The sequence below is a fragment of the Colossoma macropomum genome, unplaced genomic scaffold, assembly GCF_904425465.1.
Source record: "Colossoma macropomum unplaced genomic scaffold, Colossoma_macropomum, whole genome shotgun sequence".
Taxonomy (NCBI): domain Eukaryota; kingdom Metazoa; phylum Chordata; class Actinopteri; order Characiformes; family Serrasalmidae; genus Colossoma; species Colossoma macropomum.
Window position 1 is genome coordinate 1,199,178 of NW_023496020.1, and position 20,295 is coordinate 1,219,472.

The 20,295-nt window shown below is 38.2% G+C and overlaps 1 protein-coding gene across 1 annotated transcript; it reads left to right on the plus strand.

The window, feature by feature from the left end:
• The first annotated feature begins 938 nt into the window (after positions 1-938).
• myef2 (myelin expression factor 2) lies at positions 939-16,777 on the plus strand. The gene is made up of 17 exons (XM_036564581.1): positions 939-1,111; positions 2,587-2,792; positions 3,458-3,510; positions 4,377-4,384; positions 4,485-4,578; positions 4,902-5,087; positions 6,212-6,365; positions 7,801-7,850; positions 7,979-8,039; positions 9,378-9,488; positions 12,437-12,478; positions 12,558-12,650; positions 13,086-13,181; positions 13,510-13,578; positions 14,478-14,653; positions 14,916-14,967; positions 16,301-16,777. The coding sequence occupies exons 1-17, from the start codon at positions 993-995 to the stop codon at positions 16,462-16,464; spliced, it is 1,734 nt and encodes a 577-aa protein (XP_036420474.1). The 5' UTR covers positions 939-992; the 3' UTR covers positions 16,465-16,777.
• The last annotated feature ends 3,518 nt before the right edge of the window (positions 16,778-20,295 follow it).

Here is a 20,295-nt window from a genome sequence, read left to right on the forward strand (position 1 = left end):
TCAGTTACATTAACAGGAGGATAAACTTCCACAGAGCCGAGTCAATAGATTAAATAGGTTACAATCACTGTCTTGCAAAGCATTTTTAAAGGGCCGGTATCATGAAACTGTTTAAAAAAAACTAGGAGTTTGATGTACGAAAACATCAGCTTTAGCAGTCTTTTGTTTCCTTGTGCCAACTTTTTTTTAAACGTGTTGCATCAAACTTTAAATATTTCAAATAAACAAGTTATCAAATCATAACTGCATTTTCACAATACCAGTACCAATACCTACAACACTGTCTCAGAAATTGTTAGTCTTACATGTCTGAGAGCTGAAAATGCAGGAATAAGCATGTGACAGTCATGCTATTGAAGCTGCATGTTTACTATCAGCTGTTTTTAACACTCAAAATCAATGTACATTGAAAGGCAGAGGTAAATATTATTAATTTTTTAAGGAGTCTTTAAGACTAGGGAAAAAGTACAAGAAAAATTATATACATACATATATATATATATATATATATATATATATATATATATATATATATATATATATATATATGTGTGTGTGTGTGTGTGTACAAATATCTATGATCCTTTACATTATGTGTAAATTTAATGACCAGTGAACCAAAATAAACGGCCCACGTCGTAAACAGCGGGTTCAGATCGAGCAGCGTTGTAAAACGTAACGCAGTTTTTTATATTTTGCAAAGTACAAACAATAAAAGCAATGCATTTTACACCTATTAACATAACAAAAACCAAGCGCAGTCAGCAAATTACAAAAATAACATGAATAAGTTAAAAACCTGAAAATTACATTTATCTAGAATCTATCAAACAACATTCATAAAATAAAACAATGCAGTGTACAAATCGTGCAGTCCGCCTATGTGAACGCTCAGCGCCAAATCTCGAAGCGGTGGCTCACTTCTCGCGATACTGGCGGACAGTGAAGGAGAAGCGCCGCAGCGTTTGAAGCGTAGAGAGAGAAACGCGATCATGGCTGAGACTAACCCCGAGTTCGAGAGCGAAATTAAACAAGAGGAATCTCCCGGTGCTTCTCCGAACATCGAGGGAGATGAAGATGCGCCGTCTGAGAACACTAACGGCGTTAAAAAGTAACAGAGTTTCCCTATCGTTGCCCTTTCCATTGTGAGATTAGCCTGCGTGCTAACGCTAAACGATGGCCTCCAGCTAGCGGCTAATGCTAACCGGTTAACCTTCGGGCTCGAATCAGCTGAGATGAAGAGTTTTACTAGAATTTATTGGCATGTCCGCGTTTAATAGATATAAAATAGCATAAAATGTGGTTTTGGTTGTTTTTTTGCTTGACTTGTTAGCTGAGTGGCGAATGTTTCACTGTGACCGGGTTAGCCTGGCTGCTAAGCTTCGTTTACGGTTAACAGTTAGCTTAGCTAACGCTGCGAGTGGACAAATGAAATCTAAATATAAAGTAAATACGGTGTAAGATGAACGTCAAATAACCATATTGAACCCGTGTGTCGGTGTATTTATATTTAGGTTGAAAGTGTTGGCTTAGTTCGTAACGATAGTTTCATTTTTTTAGCTTGCTGGCTAAAGTAGCTTAGCGGGGTAAAGGGGCTTTAGTAGCTAACGTTAGTTACATAGCAATTCACGTTTGAATTAGTATTGTGAGATCAGCGCAGAGGATTTTTAATATTTATATGATTTTGCCTAATAAATATTAACAAATGTGTGTATGTGATTGGGTTATCTATGTTAATGCTCTTTTTCTAGCTCATTGTTGGCACTATTCATTGCATTGTCTGCAAACACGTAAAAAGATGGTTCTATAGAAAAAGACAGTGGCTCTAAATAGAACCATGGACACTCGAAGATCCATTTGCATGCTCGCAGGGTTTTTGCATGGTTCTTCAGATTGATGGAGAATGAGTTATATATGGTTCTATATAGAATCTTTTTGAAAATGCTCATGTGTTGATCCAGAAAGGGTTCTGCTGTTGTATACAAGCTTGACATTATTACTACGGTGTTACTTGTTGTATATGGTTCTACGTAGCACCAAAAAGGGTTCTTCTATTCTAACAAGCTAACAAGAATCTTTTTTGGTGCTGTATAGTACCATTTTCAAGAGAGGTTCTGTGTAAAACCGTATGCAACACACTCTCCATCAATCTGAATATCCATTTCACCATGCAAATGGTTGTGTTCATAGTCCTATTTAGAACATGTGTTAAGACTCCATAAAGAAATGTCCTTTTTACAAGTATAGATTTTGCCTCCTGGACAGTTGTGAAGGAAATTTTGCTTAAAAATTTTTAGGGAGACTGATCACTTTTTCCACAACACACCTAAACATGGCACAATACAACTTTTTTACCACCGATCTTGAAACCTTGAGTATCATCCAGTACTGATACATATTTTAATGAAGAGCTTCACTTAAGATGAGTGTCCATTTCTCAAAATGCTTTTCAACCCAGGATGGGATCGAATTAAAAATTTTTCCATCCAGTGTCTAATTTTTTTTTAGTATTACTGTAAAGTTTGTAAACGGTATGGTATGAAGAAGGCGATTAATACTAATGAATGTTCTTTGCTCTCTGTCCAGTGAGGATGAGGAGGAGACTTCCAAGGAGAAATCGGAGGGGAAGGAGAAGTCTTCCAGTGGCCGAAAGTCTAACCGCTACCACCCGTACAAGGACCGTCATGGGGGATCCGGAGACAAGAAGTCCGGCCACCGAAACCGCGTGTTCATTAGCAATATCCCTTATGATATGAAGTGGCAGGCAATTAAAGATCTAATGCGAGAGAAAGGTAACGGTTGCAGAGCTTACGGCACACGTACGCTCCTATTCCCTCTATATCGGCCACGTACAGGGGGCTTTAAAGTAACATAAGCGAAATTTAGAGAATCAGGCAGATGAGCTGAAGTTGAATGACCAATATGGACAGGGTTTCTCTCTTTTTTTTTCCCTTCTTGGGAGGAGTTTAACTACAGTTCTGGTTTGAATATGTCCCAGATGAAGATTCCTTTTGGCTCTTGTATTTGTAATTAGCTCCAACATGTAACCTCAGAGCAATGTTTACCGTCGAATCTGTTGTAAGGTGACACAAATTGATCTTATTTGCTTGTGTCCTACCTATAATATTGGAATTTGGTTCATAAAACGATCTTTTAGAAGGATGGAAAAGGTGGATGGTCACCTTAAAACAGTACTGTGCTTTGAAAACTGTGTAACTGTTCCTGAAACTGTGCACCTCCATAGCTGAATGTTGTTGTATAGCTGCCTGGTGTCTGTGTAAATCTACAGTATGGTACGGTGGTGTTGTGGGCGGAGATTTGGTCTGGTGATTTTATTTAACTGGGCTTTCTTACCTGTAGTGTTGTTTCCAGGACTGCTGTGATGACACCACCGGTGTTTTAAATGCATTGTGTTTTGTGTTTTTTGGTATTTTCCCTTTTTGTATGTCTCATGTAGTCGGTGAGGTTACATACGTGGAGCTCTTTAAGGATGCTGAAGGAAAGTCAAGGGTAAGTGCTGGCGACTCTGCTGTGCCGTGCGAGGCTTTAAACGCCCTCCACGGCTTCATTCTCTAATTTTGCCGTACGGGGGACACCCCCCTGTGACTGATTTTAGGTTTATTTTTGTGGGTAGAGTCTGATACTGCTGATGACTGCTGACCTTTTGACCTTGGGATGGTTTTGGTGAAGTTTAGCGGGAAAATTTTTTAAATGTTTAAAGAAAACTCCAGTTTATTTGGCTGCAAATTGGTGGTTTCAAGTCTGGAGCTATATCTTATTGGAAATGATGATTTATTTGATGATTGCTCAGGTGTTTTTATTGATCACTAAGATTTTTATGGGGGAATTTTGATAATGACTCTAGACAGAATGTGTATGATAAGGGGAATTCTATATTCTGTCTAACGTTTTATATAATCCAGGTACTGTTTTATTGTATAACTTGCTTTACTTTTCAGCTGCCCTTCTTAAACCGTGTCCATCTCTGTGCTTCATAAATGCTCTTTTCTTACAATTTATACAGTTCGAGAACCTACAAACTCAGTATTAATCTCAATTTCACCCTTCATTTTAAATGTCTTGACAATTGTCTAGTAATAGTATATATTTTTTTTAATTGGAGGTTTTCATATTTGCAAAAAGATAGCTTTTTCTTTTTTCATTTGTTCATAAAGTCCTTGTTTGTGGTCAATAGTAATTACAGATAAATTGTCCCACTTTAATAAGATGCACTGTTAGAATAATAAACTCTACCCTCCAATTAAGCAGCTCAGTTTATCAAACCACTCAGTTGTGTTATCTAACTGTATTAATTTCTATGGTCTGTTTATTCTTCTCTTCGTGGCCTGTATGGAATCCTCCTGTGCTGCTGACAGGGATGTGGGTAAGTACAAGCCTTCCAAAGATCGATCCAGTATTTTCTGCATGTTCACTTCTCCACTTTGTCCTTCAGGAGGACATGACTTTCTTTTTCCTTTTTTTAGGGTGGTTGAATTCAAAGATGAGGAGTTTGTGAAGAAAGCTTTGGAGGTCATGAATAAACATGATCTTAATGGCCGGCCTCTGAACATTAAAGAGGTATGACGCGTTTCTGCCCAAACTTTACATATTTAATTAGCTCTTCTGTTGCTCAGGCAAAAATTTAAAGGAGAATTCCACAGATTTTTAGAATTTTCTGTGTGATTTAGTGTTTATACAGGAACAGTTTAATATGAAACAGTTCAGATTTCTTTACAGTGGTGGTGGTAGGAACCAGGGGTTGCCATGACTACAATACAAATATAAACATTTTATTTACTATCCAAAACCACCAGTGAACCTACAAGTGTATTCTGAGTTTTCTGTGGAATGTTGATAATTCACAGATGAAGGGTAGTCAGTCAGTGTGCTTCTTGTTTTAGGACCCTGATGGAGAGCATGCACGGCGGGTGCTGCAGCGCTCTGGGTTCTCTGGGGGCAGGGGGTCCGATGGGGGTCCAGCAGGAATGAATTTGCCCCCCTCCATCCTCAACAACCCCAACATCCCTCCAGAAATAATCAGTGCACTTCAGGCGGGACGCCTTGGGTCCACGGTGTTTGTGGCCAACGTAAGAATATTTATCGATTTCTCTCCCTCCCTCTCGCCATACAGCTTGATTTATATTAGCTTTATTGGCATGACTGTAACATGCAGTGTTGTACAGTAATACGTAACTGTATATAGCCACACATATTCAGTATAAGTAGTGGAGGTTGTGCAGGAATAATCAGGGACAAAGAGCCAAAATGCCCCCATGTTCAGCATTTTTCCCCAGAAACAAAGTAAAATAGAAAATTGCACCCAGATAACATGGTGTAAATGTAATAAGTGTATTAAATCAATAAACATTGTTAATTGTACATGCCCCAGTTAGTGAGGGCATTAATTGCCCCTTAAGATATTTTATCCTTTCCTGAATAATATTGCAGTTCTAACTGGGGACGGGCGATTCATTGAAATGTTGTTTTTTTTTTTGTTTTTTTTTTAACTACAATGGTGTCTTTGTGAAAATCGAGTTAGAACAATGATTGTGCTGCATTCAGTTTTGTGTGATGCTCTTGTTTTGTCTTGTTATAAATCCAGTGCACTGATTTCCTTTAATTTTTATTTGTTTTTCATCAAAATTGTATTTAGTTTAAATTTAGATTAAGTTTAGATTAAGTTTAAGGAAATCCAGTGTTCAAAAACTTCAGTAAATGCATGATGTTTTCAAAGTCACAGAGTAATCATGTTAGATAATTGTAATCTCATTGTTGGCTAAAATAATGGTGATTATGATTTTTGGCATAATCAGGCAGCCTTAGTGTTAATTTAACATGTCTAGAACAGCGAAACGCTTTAGAGGGACACAACAGATTTGGAATTACATAGTAGTACTAAAAACTGAAACTAAATACAAAGCTAGACTAAAAGTTAAAAATTAAGGCCCCTTAAAACGAATTAAAACTAAACTGTGATTGTAAATCAAAATAAAAATGAATACATTTCAAATGTACTTCGAGTCCTCCTAAGTCTGTGTAATGGAAGGACTGATGCCTTGAGCTCCAGCTCTGAGTGGCAGTGAACTTTTAATGAACCTTCCTGTGTTGACAGTAAAGCCTACAGTAATCGTTCACGCAGATGCATACAGAAGATATCTAAAGACAGTGGTTGAGTTTCATCCTTGGTGACTGCGCTCTTCTGTGTGTGCAGCTGGATTTTAAGGTGGGCTGGAAGAAGCTGAAGGAAGTGTTCAGCATGGCCGGCACAGTGAAGAGGGCGGATGTGAAGGAGGATAAAGACGGGAAGAGCAGAGGAATGGGCATCGTCACCTTTGAGCAGCCGCTGGAGGCTGTGCAGGCCATCTGTATCCTTCTGTGGTCACTAAAACGGTTGCATACAAATAGTAGGGCTCTGAAAGATCACGTAATTTTAATAACTGGTAATGGCTTTAAGAAGTTTTCAAAATTTCCATGAATGGATTTTTAAAAAAAAATGTTTTTAGCCCAAAACCTTCTCAGAGCTTGCCATAACTACAGCACAAGTAATTCTTTTCTTTGCTACCTGAGCAAATTAAATAAACTCCTGTGTTGTAATTTAAAGGGAAATTCCATTGACTTTTCAAATTTTCTGTGTAATACAGTGGTTATACAGAAAGTCATTCAGAGTGGTTTGGTGTGAAATGGTTCAGGTTTCTTTACAGTGGTGGTGACAGGAACCAGGGGTTGCAATGACTACAACACAGATATAAACATTTTATTCACTATCCAAAACCACCAGTGAACCTACACGAGTCTTCTGAGTTTTATGTGGAATGTTGATGATGGGGGGGAAAAATAGTGGAAAATCTGAAATAGTAAGTTTTCTTTGGGGATTATTTTGCCTTACAGCACCCTGCATTAATCCCTCAACCATGAATGAATTAAAAAAAAAAAAAAGATTTGACCTAAAATGAACGCGAAATAATGTCTGTCATAAGTCAAATGGTTATTGATAACCATTTCGTGTTATAACTTTCTGTGATGGAGCTTTTAGAGGTGGTTGTCTGGTTCCTCTCACCACCACTGTAAACAATTCTGAGTCAGCAGGTTTCGGTGATCTTCTGTTTAATCTGTTTTACCCTATTTTGCATCATTTACTGTCCCAGAGGTGACATAAATGGATGTTATCCACAGCCTCCAGCAGTGAGGCACGGTTTTAGAAGACAGTAAACACAGAAAATGAAAGTTTTTTTCCTCTAAAATGTTAAATCTGCACTTCCAGTGTTTCTGCTGACTCACTCGCAAGACATGGTGAAACAAGGACACTGTGTGCATACTAAAAATAAAGTAATTTTATTGGTGTATTTTTGATGGCATTAGCTTGTCTTATCTAAATTGTTTTTTACTAACTTCACTGCACTGTAAGACTCTGTTATCTGTGATCTGATAACGATATTTGTACTCAGGGTTTTGGTACCAATCTGATACACGTTTTCTTGTGTGTTTTTTTTTTTTTATTTATTTATTTTTTTCCCCCCATACAGTAAATAAGAGCCTAATAATGATACACATTTTCAGGTTTGATACAGGTTTAGAATGAGGTTAAATTAGATCATGAATGTTTTTTTATCTTGATTATCACTGAAAATGTGAATATTGGTATCAGCTGATATGAAATGACTCGACTCCGTATTGAAGGTAAAAATAACTGTTCCTAGTAAACACACGTCTGTGAAAATGTGTAAGTGCTCAAGCATGCATATGAAATGTGCGAGAGGCTCTGTTCTTCCCATGTTTATCTCCTTTAACTGTAGTAAACAGCCATGTTTAACGGTCAGATGCTGTTTGACAGACAAATGCATGTGAAAATGGTGAGTAAACGATTAAAATGCTGAACCTAAATGATTCTCCGTACTGCTAAAGTTATGTTGAACTCTTGACTCCACATGAGCTGTGCTTTTCTCATGATAATGTTGTTTGTATATTGTTTTTCTTTCAGGATGAGAAGTCTCTTCCTCCGGATGACTTCCGTTCGGCCGATAAAGCGCCTCAGTTGCCTCGTAAGAAGTCCAGCAGCTTTATTGTTGTGCACTTGTATTACTTACCCTTGTTTTGCACCTCCCCCCCCCATTCATTCATTCATTCATTCATTTATTAATTAATTATCATATGACAAGACTCGGCCTGGTCTTATCAGGTATGTTCAGCTTAGACAGGGTTAGCGTCACTAACTTCACAAACGATCCCTGTTAACTTGCTTTATGAAGCTGGTTGTCAATGCTTTTAAACCAGGTTTAGACACTTGGGCTCATGCACGAGTCAAGTGTGACATTGATGATGAATAGCCAGTTGCGTGAAACATTTGAGTCGAGTGGCTTTTAGGTCAAGACAGATTTTACATGTGAAGTCACAAAGGGAGGGGGGGGGGACTCCGAAAAGGGCTGGAAGGGTCCACCTCCCTGGCCCCTCTTTGGTCAGAAGCTCATCCCTGATTGGTGAAAACTCAGAAGCGCAGCCCAGATTGGTTCAAGAGCTGTTGTAGGATCTGAAATCCTGGACTTGATCAGCCTTTGAGTGGGTTAGGCATGCAGCATAAGTTGCCATGGTGATGAAGTCTGGTAAAACGTGATCCACAGTTATGAAACAGAAAATCCAGGCTTAGATCGAAATAAGCTTTATGTTAGCTGGCTAAGCAAGAAATCCTCAGACAGAGCTCTACTGCCTTTATGTTGTATGAACGTCTCAGAGTGAAAGTTAAGAACACATTTCATTTTACCAGAAGTTGCTGTTTGGCAATGTTTTCTAGTGACAGCTGTGTTAATGTTTTTGTTTTATTTATGTATGCAGTCTGATTTTAAAGATGTTTTAAGTGGCAGTGTGGGCTGTGTGTATGATATGGTTGAAAAAACTTGTATATTATTGTTTGTGTGCTTTTAAAGTCAGTTTGTCTGCAACAGTTTTTAACATTAGAAAATTAGTTTGAGAGCTTATGAAAATTTAATATTATCCCAAAAGAGGAGAGATTGTGGTTACGCTGATATAAACAAACCTTGTTTTTCTGGGTCAGTCTTTGCTTTGCTGAGTTTCTGGCTTCTTATTTGAAACTAGAGCTGATAATCCAGTTCACCTTCAACCCACTTATTTATTTATTGATTGATTTTGATTTGATTGATTGATTGCAAGTCAGATTAAAATTACTATACTTAAACATGAGAGGCTTTCAGAACACATGATCTGTCAATGATGGGGCGAATCCTTACAGTTGTTCCTTTTAAGAACCTGGTAGTAGTCACCTGTATTTTACTTGATCACAGCTATACAGACTGAAGTGGAGAATCAGAACCCTAAACTCCAATCTGGTTTAAATAACCATGATGGTTTGTGTTGTGTTTTTGCAGGTGGTCTTGGGGGTATCGGGATGGGTTTGGGTCCTGGTGGTCAGCCAATCAACACCAACCGTCTGAGCGGAGGAGGAGGAGGAGGAGGAGGAGGAATGAGCTCAATGGGAGGTCAGTACTCACGCACTGAATCATGGGTTGATCCACTCACTCATTTATTTGCTGTGAATAAATTTTGAGAACTTATTGGAGAGTTTATTTTAGATGGCTAACATATTTTTAGATTTGAGTAAGCAAATTAAAAATGACTGAATACTGAATACAAACCTTTTTTTGGTGCTATGTGGAACCCTTTTCAAAAAGGTTCGATATAGAAACATCTATAGCACATTTTCCATCAGTCTGAAGAAAACTTTTGCAATTTATCATACAAAGGGGTCTGGGAGTATTCATTGTTCTATGTGGAACCATTTTCTTTATTAAAGAACCCTTGAAGAACCATCTGTTTTAAGAGTGGTTTAGTCCTAAAACATAGTGTAATGTTATAAAAATTCAAGTAAGCCCTAAATATGAAGTCTACCTCCTGTCTTATCTTTTAAATTTATTTACAACCCCATTTCCAAATAAGTTGGGATGCTGCGCAGAATGTAAATAAAAATAGAATGCAATGATATGCAAATCATGTAAACCATATTTTTAAAGGAAAATGCTACAAAGACAAAATATCAAACATTGAAACTGAGAAATTTTATTGTTATTTGAAGAAGATATGCCCATTTTGAATTTGATGGCACCTTCCAAAAAAGTTGGGACTGCGGCATGTTTACCACTGTGTTTCTCTTCTTTTAACAACACTCTGTAAGTGTTTGGGAACTGAGGAGACCGACTGCTGTAGTTTTAAAAGTGAAATGTTTTCCCATTCTTGTTTGATATAGGATTTCAGTTGCTCATCAGTGGGTGACAGGTTTGAACGGCAGGCAGGCTAGTTTTGCACCCGGACTCTTGCTCTAATACGGAGTAATGTTGTTGTAATACATGTAGAATGTGGTTGTCGTTGTCTTGCTGAAATAAGCAAGGCCTTTTCTGAAAAAGACGTCGTCTGGATGGCAGCATATGTTGCCAAAAATGTATTTATCGTTCAGCATTAATGGTGCCTTCACAGATGTGCATGTTCTCAGTTTCAACACTTGATTTGTTGTCTTTGTACTATTTAGAATTACATATAGGGTTTAAATGATTCGCACAGCATTGCATTTTGTTTTTATTTACATTTTGCACAGCGTCCCAACCTTTTTGAAATGGGGTTTTGAAATTTTTTATTTATTTATTTATTTATTTATTTATTTATTTATTTATTTATTTATTTTGGCCCACCACAAACATTGTTGGGCCCCCATGATAAAGTTTGGGCCCCCCTTAATCATCCAGTTTTACAGTAGTGGAATACAGACAATAAAAACTTTGTCAAGCTTATATTTAAATGTTTAGGCATAAATTGTAAAATATATAATACAGTACATTATCATAAATGATTAAAACCAATTAAAACCTTTCGGACAGATTCGTGGCGGTGCCTTTTTACACCCCTAACGCAGACCTGATTGTGCATTTTGACCCCTGACTAGCCCTTTTCCAGCAAACCAATTGCCCTTGCGCAACATGTTTTTGATGCGCCGTTTTAAACTTCTCAGAATCATAACAATCTTAAATGTTATCAAGGCTTATCAAGTGCGTCATTTTCCGATTGTTTGGTAAGACTCGTATGTGGAGCTGGAGGAGCGTTGGACCGAATTCCGACTTCAATTCTCCGTTACATTTTAATCCAGAAGATGAGCACCGTTGAGATAACGAGTGATAGAGGAGAGAGATGAGCTGATAAGATAAGAGCTTGGATGTCATTATGAGGATCTTGTAAAGTAAACAGAAGCGCTTTATTGTGACAGGAGGTCGCCCGGTCCTTGCGAGTGCCAGCTCGACTGGACCGCTCTGATTATTGCTCAATACAGCTCTAAGCTAGCCTAATACTTTTACCCCAGTTATAGGGAGGGAGAGCGGTCAGAGCGCCCCCTGCTGTTTGCATGCTGAAAGTAGGTTAACGGTGAGTTGGAGGTGATTCACAGTTACAGATTGTGCAACAGAGCAGCTGGCCCTCTATATTGTATAATATCATATTATATATGATAAATTTGTTTACTTAGCTATTTTCACGAAGCATGTGTAGTGTAACCTTCAAATATTTAAAAAAAAAAATTAATAAATTAACCCTGGTTTGTTCACCATAGTTAGCGCCAAGCTAGCGGGGTTAGCACAGCACTATTATTTTGAATTTAGCTCTAATTTAAATAGATATTTTTAGCTCATGACCAATTTTTTTTTATTATTTGTTTTTTTTACTTTGTCTGTATTTAAGTAACTCCTGTGAAGGCTTGAACTAGCTTATTAGCCGATAAGCTTTGTGCTGACCTGCTCAGCTTACTTTTGCGAGGGCATAATAGATCCAGTTATAACGAGAATGTAATGTGTAACGCAGTTCAAGAGACTGTCAGCAACCAGTGGTGTTCAACTGACAGTCCATCACTGGCTGCCTTTTACGAGCTTGAGTTCCAATAATAACTCTTCTTTTTCTGGAAGTGAGTGAGGTGCAGCATTCTTGTGTAATTTAAAGCTCAGCTTTTTTAAAAAGTTTATGCCTTTCATCTTCACTCAGCTATAAACTGCAGAAACATTGTTTTATGTCCCATTAAATGTCTCTGAGATAACAAGCGCGTGTTCTTAGCTGAGCTGTAGCAGCAATGAACGACACTTCTGTTCCCTAACCGGATATTTCAGGCATAATCTTTGAATACAGAAATGAAGAGGCCGGTTTATCTGCTGAAGAAATCGAAATCGCATCAAGCATATAAATTCATGATTAGCGCTAGACATGATTTGAAAATCGTTATTGGTTCATCACTGAGGCAAACCAAGTACAATTTAACATGCTGTCTTCATTCCTTTCTTCTCTCCTCTTCTTTTCATTCCTTTTCTCTTCTTCTCTCTTCCCTTTGTTCCTCCTCTCCTCCCTTATCTTTGTTCCTCCTCTCCGTTCCTCTCTTAATTTCTCCTCTTTCTCTGCACAGGAATGGATGGAGGTAGTTATGGAGGCATGAACAGGATGGGAGGTAAGGTGGAGCTGATTCTTCATATCAGATTCAGTGACTCTGAAGAGCTCTGTCTCTGACTGGTGTGTGTGTGTTGCAGGAATGGGTGGAGGAGGGTTTGGTGGGATGGATGGAGTGGGTGCTATGGGTGGATTCGGAGGCAGAGACATGGCACCCATGGGCAGGATGGGAGGTAAAACCAAACAAACACCTTCTGTTTTTATTTTCTTTTTTTTTCCCTCTCTTCGCTTCTGTATTTTTTTTTCTCTCCTCTCTTTTCTTCTCTTTTCTCTCCTCTTCTCTTTTCACATTTCTTCTGTTTTCTCTTTTCTTCTCTCATTGTTCCATCTCTTTTTTCCCCTCTTCTCTTTTTTCTCTTTTCTCTTCTCTCATTGTTCCTTCTCTACTCTTATTCTCCTCTCCTCTCTTCTTATTGTACCTTCTCTACTCTTTCCTTTTCTCTTAATGTTTCTTCTTTTATTTTTTCTTCTCTTATTCTTTCCTCTCCTCACTTCTGGTCCCTTCTCCTCTCCTCTCTGGTTTCCTGTCTGCTGATGTTTTTAATTCTGGTATATGTTGTGCAGCCTTGCTTTCCACCACTCTTGTATTTAACTCCTGCTCTGTGTAGATATGTATCGTGCTGGTATGGGTGGAATGGACCGTGACTTTGGCCGCAGTGATATGGGGATGAACCGGCCTTTTGGAGACTCGTTTGGAGGTCTAGGTAAGCAGAGCGAGCGCGCGCGCACACACACACACACACACACACACACACACACACACAATAGCCTGACAGTACAGATGTAGAGCTCTTTTTGAAACTACATGGTAAACACAAATGCAACTATTGGAATGTAGACGTTAAGAACAAGCCAGTAATTTTATTTATTAAAATGTTTTTTCCCCCCCTTCAATCAAATTGTTTTCAATAATATAGAAGCACTGATTCTAAACCTATGAATGGTAGTGTGGGTGATTGTTTGTTTGTTTGTTTTTTTTGTTTTTTTTTGCTTGCTTGCTTGTTTCTCATAAGTTGCTGTTTCTCTCCTCAGGAGGTGGAATGGGGGGTTATGGAGGAGGAATGGGAAATGCTGGGATGGGACCTATGGGAGCAGGAATAGGTAAACCCACAAACTCCCTGAAAACATTCAGTTCTGTAAACTACATTCTGCTCTACACACGATGACCCACATCATCGCTGTTGGAACAAAACCTTTTTTTTTTTTCTCCTCAAATAATTTAGAAATGCTCAAATGATTCAGAATAAAAAAAAATTGGTCCAAAATGATTATAAAAATATCTCTTTACTTTGGTATGTATTAAAAGTTAAGAACTTGTTTTCCGTTCTTCTGTAATTTTACTATTTTGGAGGGTTTTGTCCTGCAGTGATGTACCATTTTTACCCATAGGGTATTTTTACATATTTCAATCAATATTTCTGTAATGCTGGGTGTATGTATATATTTTTAAAATTGTTATTCGTTTTTGGCTGTGCTATCTGCTTTCAAATGAAAGCGGATAGCACACAATTCTCCATTACTTCTGAATATTTTTTTATTACAGCTTTTTTTCTTGATATTTTACAGCTTTTTTCTTTATTTTTCAGCTTTTTTATTCATTTTTAGTTATTAGTCTTCTACAGCTTTCCAGTGTACAGAATAACATTGAATAGAAATACATATATACCATTTTCAGAGCTGGTCAGAGGAGGAGTGCTGATCTAGGATCAGGACAAACAGATCGTAGATCAGCTCTCCTGGTTGGAGTTCTTGGCGGCTGATGCAGACCAGTGTGTCTGATCTTTTTACATAAGTCTGATCCTTCAGCCGTGTTTGGAAATAGAAAATCTGGCCACAGTGCAGCTGACTGCTGTGTTTACTGTAATTTGGCCGTTCTAACTGTACAATCAGAGGAACAGTGAGCTTTAGCGCTGGAGTAGTAAGCGTTCTCGTGTGTGTGGAGTGGGAGCTGGTCCTCACGTGTCTCCTCAGCTGATGGTCATGTTTCTCTTTGTGTGTAGGAGGGATGGGTAATATGGGCATGGACCGCATGAGCGGGGGTTTCGACCGGATGGGCGGGAACATGGATATGAGCCGAGGTTTCGGCCAATACGGAGGCGGCTCTGGTCACATGGGCGGCGGCATGTCGGACAGAGGGGTGGGGTCAAAGGCAGGGTGCCAAATCTTTGTGAGAAACGTGAGTATGAAGGAGGTTGGATGAACTTCTCCACTTTTGTAGTGCTCCATCTCCTGCTGTTTACCTGCTGTACAGTAGTAGCACAATGTTATATAGTGGTACATTGTATTTTTCAGTGCTTTCTTTGTAAATTATTATTTCATTGTTGTGAGTGATCTTTATTACATTTGTAGTGACATTTCTTAGTTTGAGCACTCACCAGAGTAAACCCCTGTGTAGTAGTGATGCTGAGTGGTTTTAATGATGCGCTTTCTGCACACAGCTGTCCTATGATCTCACGTGGCAGAAGCTGAAGGAGAAGTTCAGCCACTGTGGTAAGTGCTGGTGTACTAGACACACCTTTTAAGGAAGAGAAGCAGCTGATATAATTTACTAATGTATGTTATAAAAGTACAAAGTGAACACATCATTGGAGCCTGATTATGAATAGATTTAAGTAAATAACTGTTCTTGAGCACTTTAAGATGTATGTACTGAAATGCATCTGATTAAGGGAGAAAATGAGTCAAAACATGAGTCATAAAACATCACTGTCCAAAAAAGAACCCATCTCAATTTTTTCAGATTTGTATTTTTCAGTGTCGTTTGAGTTCAGCGGCTGTCCTTTACTTCATTGTGTGAAATCTGAATTATGAGTGGACCAATAGAAATGCTCTAAAATTACTTGAAATAAAATTTCTTTACATTAACTTATTGTTTTTATCTTTCTTGTAAAGTTTGAGTCTTGGAAATATTTTTATTACCTCCCTGTCGATGGTCATAAGTACAAGATGGAAAGAAACCTTAGTGAGATATTTAGTGTTTTAGATTTTGGTAGTTACAGTGTGTTATTTTATATGATCAGTTTTTGGTCTATACATTAACAATTCTAATTGATAATGATTTTTTTTTCCCTGGCCACTTTAATGCATAAAATTGAGGATAGAATGTAAAACAAGCTAAATATTGTGAATGCAACCACCCACATCATTGGTCTCTTCAGGACAGAGCACTATTTATTTATTTTTTATTTTTTTGAACATATGATGAACTGTCTTTACTCACCTAAAACAGGCTAAAGATTCTTCACAAGGGGGCGCTATTAGCACCCAGGTTGTTTTTTGCTCTTCACTCTTATGAATAGTCTGTGGAAACAATTTGCTGGGAATATTTTATGAAAGTCAACACAGGTTTTTTTCTGTTCAGTTTATGTGTATAATTTGTCAGCGCCTGAAATGGTGCCGAAACATACATTGGAAACGTGTATTTTCGGAAAAAATAACATGTAAATTCAGCCTCTAGTGGCCAATTTCTGTCCCACACCTCTTACAAAAACCCAGACAGCTTGGTGGAGCAGCAGAGGAGACGAGAACGCTGTTAAAAGAAACGCTGACACTTTTCAGCTCTTAACGGAGAGACGAGCAGAACAGACTGCAGCTCTCACAGAACAGCTCAGATAGAAAAATAACAATAATAAAAATCCTAATTACCGTATTAGTAGATTGTCGGAGACACAAGTTGCAACAAACATAAAATTTTTATTGATAAATCAGACCTTTGTTGAGCGGCTTTGTCACTTTATTCATGTTGTCACTTGCAGTTTGCACAGAAGGTGGATGAAACTGTATGTACTAATGTGGCGTGTCCTCATTTTCCTTCTGTTTCCAGGTCAGGTGATGTACGCGGAGATAAAGATGGAGAACGGGAAGTCCAAAGGCTGCGGGACGGTGCGGTTCGACTCTCCGGAGAGCGCCGAGAAAGCCTGCAGGCTGATGAACGGAACCAAGATAAACGGCAGGGAGGTGGACGTACGCCTCGACCGCAACGTGTAAACAGATAAATAAACACTCTGTCACAACACCCCTCTCCATCAGGTTGTCCCCGAACTGTCCCCAAACTGTCCCTTTCAGACCATTGTTTTGTTTTAAAAACACTTTTCTAAACTTTTGGACTGCATCTCTCATACATTCATACACAAACACAGTAAGATTATCATAATCAGCCTCGTAGTGGATGTGCATAATGTTTTGTTTATATACTGTGACTACTTTTTGTTTTCTTTCTCTTTTTTTGTAAACCCTTTTTAATTTGTGGATCACCAGTATATTTGGATGAAAAACAATAAACTTTTTAATTTTTAAGCTCCGCCGTCTTGAATGTGGTCTCGATTTAAAGCGTTTGAGCTGCTGGGTAAGCATCTTCGGACGGTTAAAGATTAAAGTGAACAAACTCTATAAATCTGCGTTTATATAGAAATGAATCTTGTCTAAAACCCTGTAAAACTTTAAAGAAGTCCGCTCTGAAGTGGTACAGTTGGAAACGTCGTTGTAAAGTGAAAAAAGATGATTGGTTAGTCACTGAAATACCAGTCATGGCTTTTAGACAGCATTCCTCCTTACGGCTTTAACCGTCTCCAAAAGGACTTTACGCTCTATGAAAATACCGCAGTGCTTTTAAAGGCACTACAGGCGTCAACTTTCTGTTGATTTACCTGAAGGAAATTAAAATGAACCTGTTAACTCTTCCGTGTGAAGATTACTGTTTCTAGCATGATTAAAATGCTTTGTAAGTAACAATGTTTTTTATATGTAATAAAAATTCAAACACATGAATTGTTTATTAAATTTAAAAAAAATTGTCTGGTGAATATACAAATGCTTATTATAAACACCAAGTTTCTGCGTAATTATAGGTCCCCAAACAAAAAAAAGTTCTGCAGGTGATGGGCAAAATAATCAACACTGTACAGTAAGGCATATCGAAAAGTACTATGTCAACACGCGCTTATTTTAATACTAATCCAAATAAGCATCTGTTACAAAAGACATTTTGTACATTATTTATAAAAGTGTGTGTTCAGTGATGGCTTGTTGAAATAAATGAACAAAATTAAGGATCATTTGGCTTCATAAAACTTTTAGTGTTTTCATGACACTATGTCTCAATTGCTTAAAAAAGGTGAATATTCTGAAATGTCAATGCAGATTATCTGTCCAAAAGGCTGATATGATGTGGCTGGTAATTGAAAATGAATAAAAACTCAAACGAGCAGGAAAAATCTGTATAGTCTGCTGGATGGCATCTCTCACAGCAGCATCTTTCAGTCAGCTGGCTGACTACAAAATGAAGATTGTCCAACCTTTCCTCCCACTGGACAGTCCTGACTTTTGCCTTAAAGGACCCATATCATGCAAAACTAAAACCTCTTTTTTTGTTTGTTTGTTTTTTTGTTGTTGTTTTTTTTTTTACGTCTAGAATGTGAAAATTGATAAAGTTCCAAAACATATGGTTGACTCTCCAGGGGAGCCCAGTCCTGCTCCTACAGATCTACCACCCTGCAGAGTTTAGCTCCACCCTTGGTCTAACACCAGGTAAAGAAGACCTTCAGGAGCATGTCTTAATACCAGAGCCAGGTGTATTGGATCTGAACTCTCCAGGGTGGTAGATCTCCAGGACCAGGACTGAGCTCCACTGGTCTTTAATCCTACTTTCTTCCAGAGTTTAGTTCCAACCTGCATTTAACGTGCTGCTCCTCCCTTACCTGATACTGAGACTCCTGATCATGCCGGAATGTCTGTAGAGGTTGATTAACAGGAGGCCCATTCACATGGATGTTAAAAAGGTTATTTATATACACACAGATGTGTGTGTGTGTGTGTGTGTGTGTGTGTGTGTGTGTGTATATATATATATATATATATATATATATATATATATATATATATATATATTTATTACATATATATACATATCACTGTTGTCGGAAGAAAACCTTGTATCTTCAAAATGGTAACTTTACAGGAGGAGGAAAAACCTTATATATACTTTTAATGTAAGTCAATGGAACCAGACGTTTTTGCAAGTAATTTTGGGCCGTTTCTTTTGGTCTATTCATCATGAAATACATTGTCCATCAGTTTCAAGAACCCTTTAATGATGCAAAGAACCCTTGAAGAACCAGCTTTTGTAAGAGTGTGTATGTATTTAATTTACTATAACAGTACAGTAATTAGGCTGCAATATGCCAGAAACTATGTTGTTTGTCTGCTCCGACAGTGAATCCTGGTCTGGCATCTTCTTCCATCCTGAAAGTTTGTCGGTGGCCCAGTTACAGTTGCTAAGGGCTTTAGTAACAGGTGCACAATGATTGGTTTATTTGTGAAAGTGCATCATATTCTTTCTGATATAATGGGAAATGTAGTTGGTACCTTATTATCTTGCAGAAAGTGAAAAGTAGGCTATTTTCAAAACTAAATACTGTAATAAAAGTACAGATACTTGAAAAACTACTGAAGTACAGTAATTAAGTTCATGTCCTTTATTACTGTCCACCTCTGAGAGGAACTGTGTGTGTGTGCGTTTTTATATATATATATTAGGGGTGGGAATCTTTAGGCACCTCACGATTCGATTCGATTACGATTCAGAGGGCTGCGATGCGATTATAAAACGATTATCGATGCATCTTTTTTCTCTATACATTTGTAATGATCCCTAATGTAAATGCATTACGGATCATTACAAATACTTTGCTTTAAATATCTAAAATATCTTTTATTAATAAATCAAATGGAAGTGATGTGGCAAGTGAACTAGAAGGCTCTCATTCAGAGACACTGCTGCCACTCATCTGCGATAAAATGCGCTGTTGCCCTGAAATAAGATCCAGTGGAAATGGGTGTCCACGCAGTACGTTGCAGCCACCCTTTTGGTCTCGTTGTAGAGAGTGGGGGGGTATTTTCGAGACTGGACGCTGAATCTCGGCTCCAAAGTGTGCAGCATAGCGCGAAAGCCCTGGTTCTCAACGACCGAGGACAGCAGGTCACATAGCCCCGACGTCTGGCCTCGCCAGTAGCGAACGAAAAAACAGATTAAGACGAACATTTGGAGGACTTGGTTGGTTAAATCTGCTGAGAGACTGTCTTTCTCTAAAAAGTTGTGAAAATGAACTCGCTTCTCTTTCGAATTTTCCCGTTCCACCTTAAATGGTGCAGCAGTTACATTCGGCGCCTAAGGCAGAATTTAAGGTGGAAAAGGAAAATTAGAACGAGAAGCTGGCGAATGAGAAGCAACTTCAGCTTCGCAAAACAGCCGGATGCTGAGACATTTTACAAGAAACTCTTCTAGTTTTGAAGAAAAGTTTTCTGGCGGAGATGGGAGGAAAGCGGCTATAGCTGAAGCTTAAAGCAGAGCGGAGTAAATCTGCGCTCTCGTTTATATTTTTAGCCCATACTAGGACATTAACACATACTGAGACATACTGGACATAAAATGTTGTGGCTCCCAAGGTGGTTTGACTTCGTTGAAAGGACAAAATGGCTCTTCTTATCATTTGTGTTGTGACTCCTGATCTAACCTGGCTTTAATGCAGAGGGAGCCGGTTGAATTTCTCGCTCCTCCAGTAGTGTTTTTGTTACGTGCCGCCACAGACTGTCTGGGTGCTGCACTTACCCACTTCCAGTTCAGCCTTTTGCGTTCCGTCAACATTACGTTACAAATTAAATATTTAGAAAATCGATTTTTGACGTTGAATGAATCGATTCAGAATATATATATATATATATATATATATATATATATATATATATATATATATATATATATATATACACAATATACACACACACTGAAGTGGTGGTGCGAGTGGATAGGTCACAGGATGG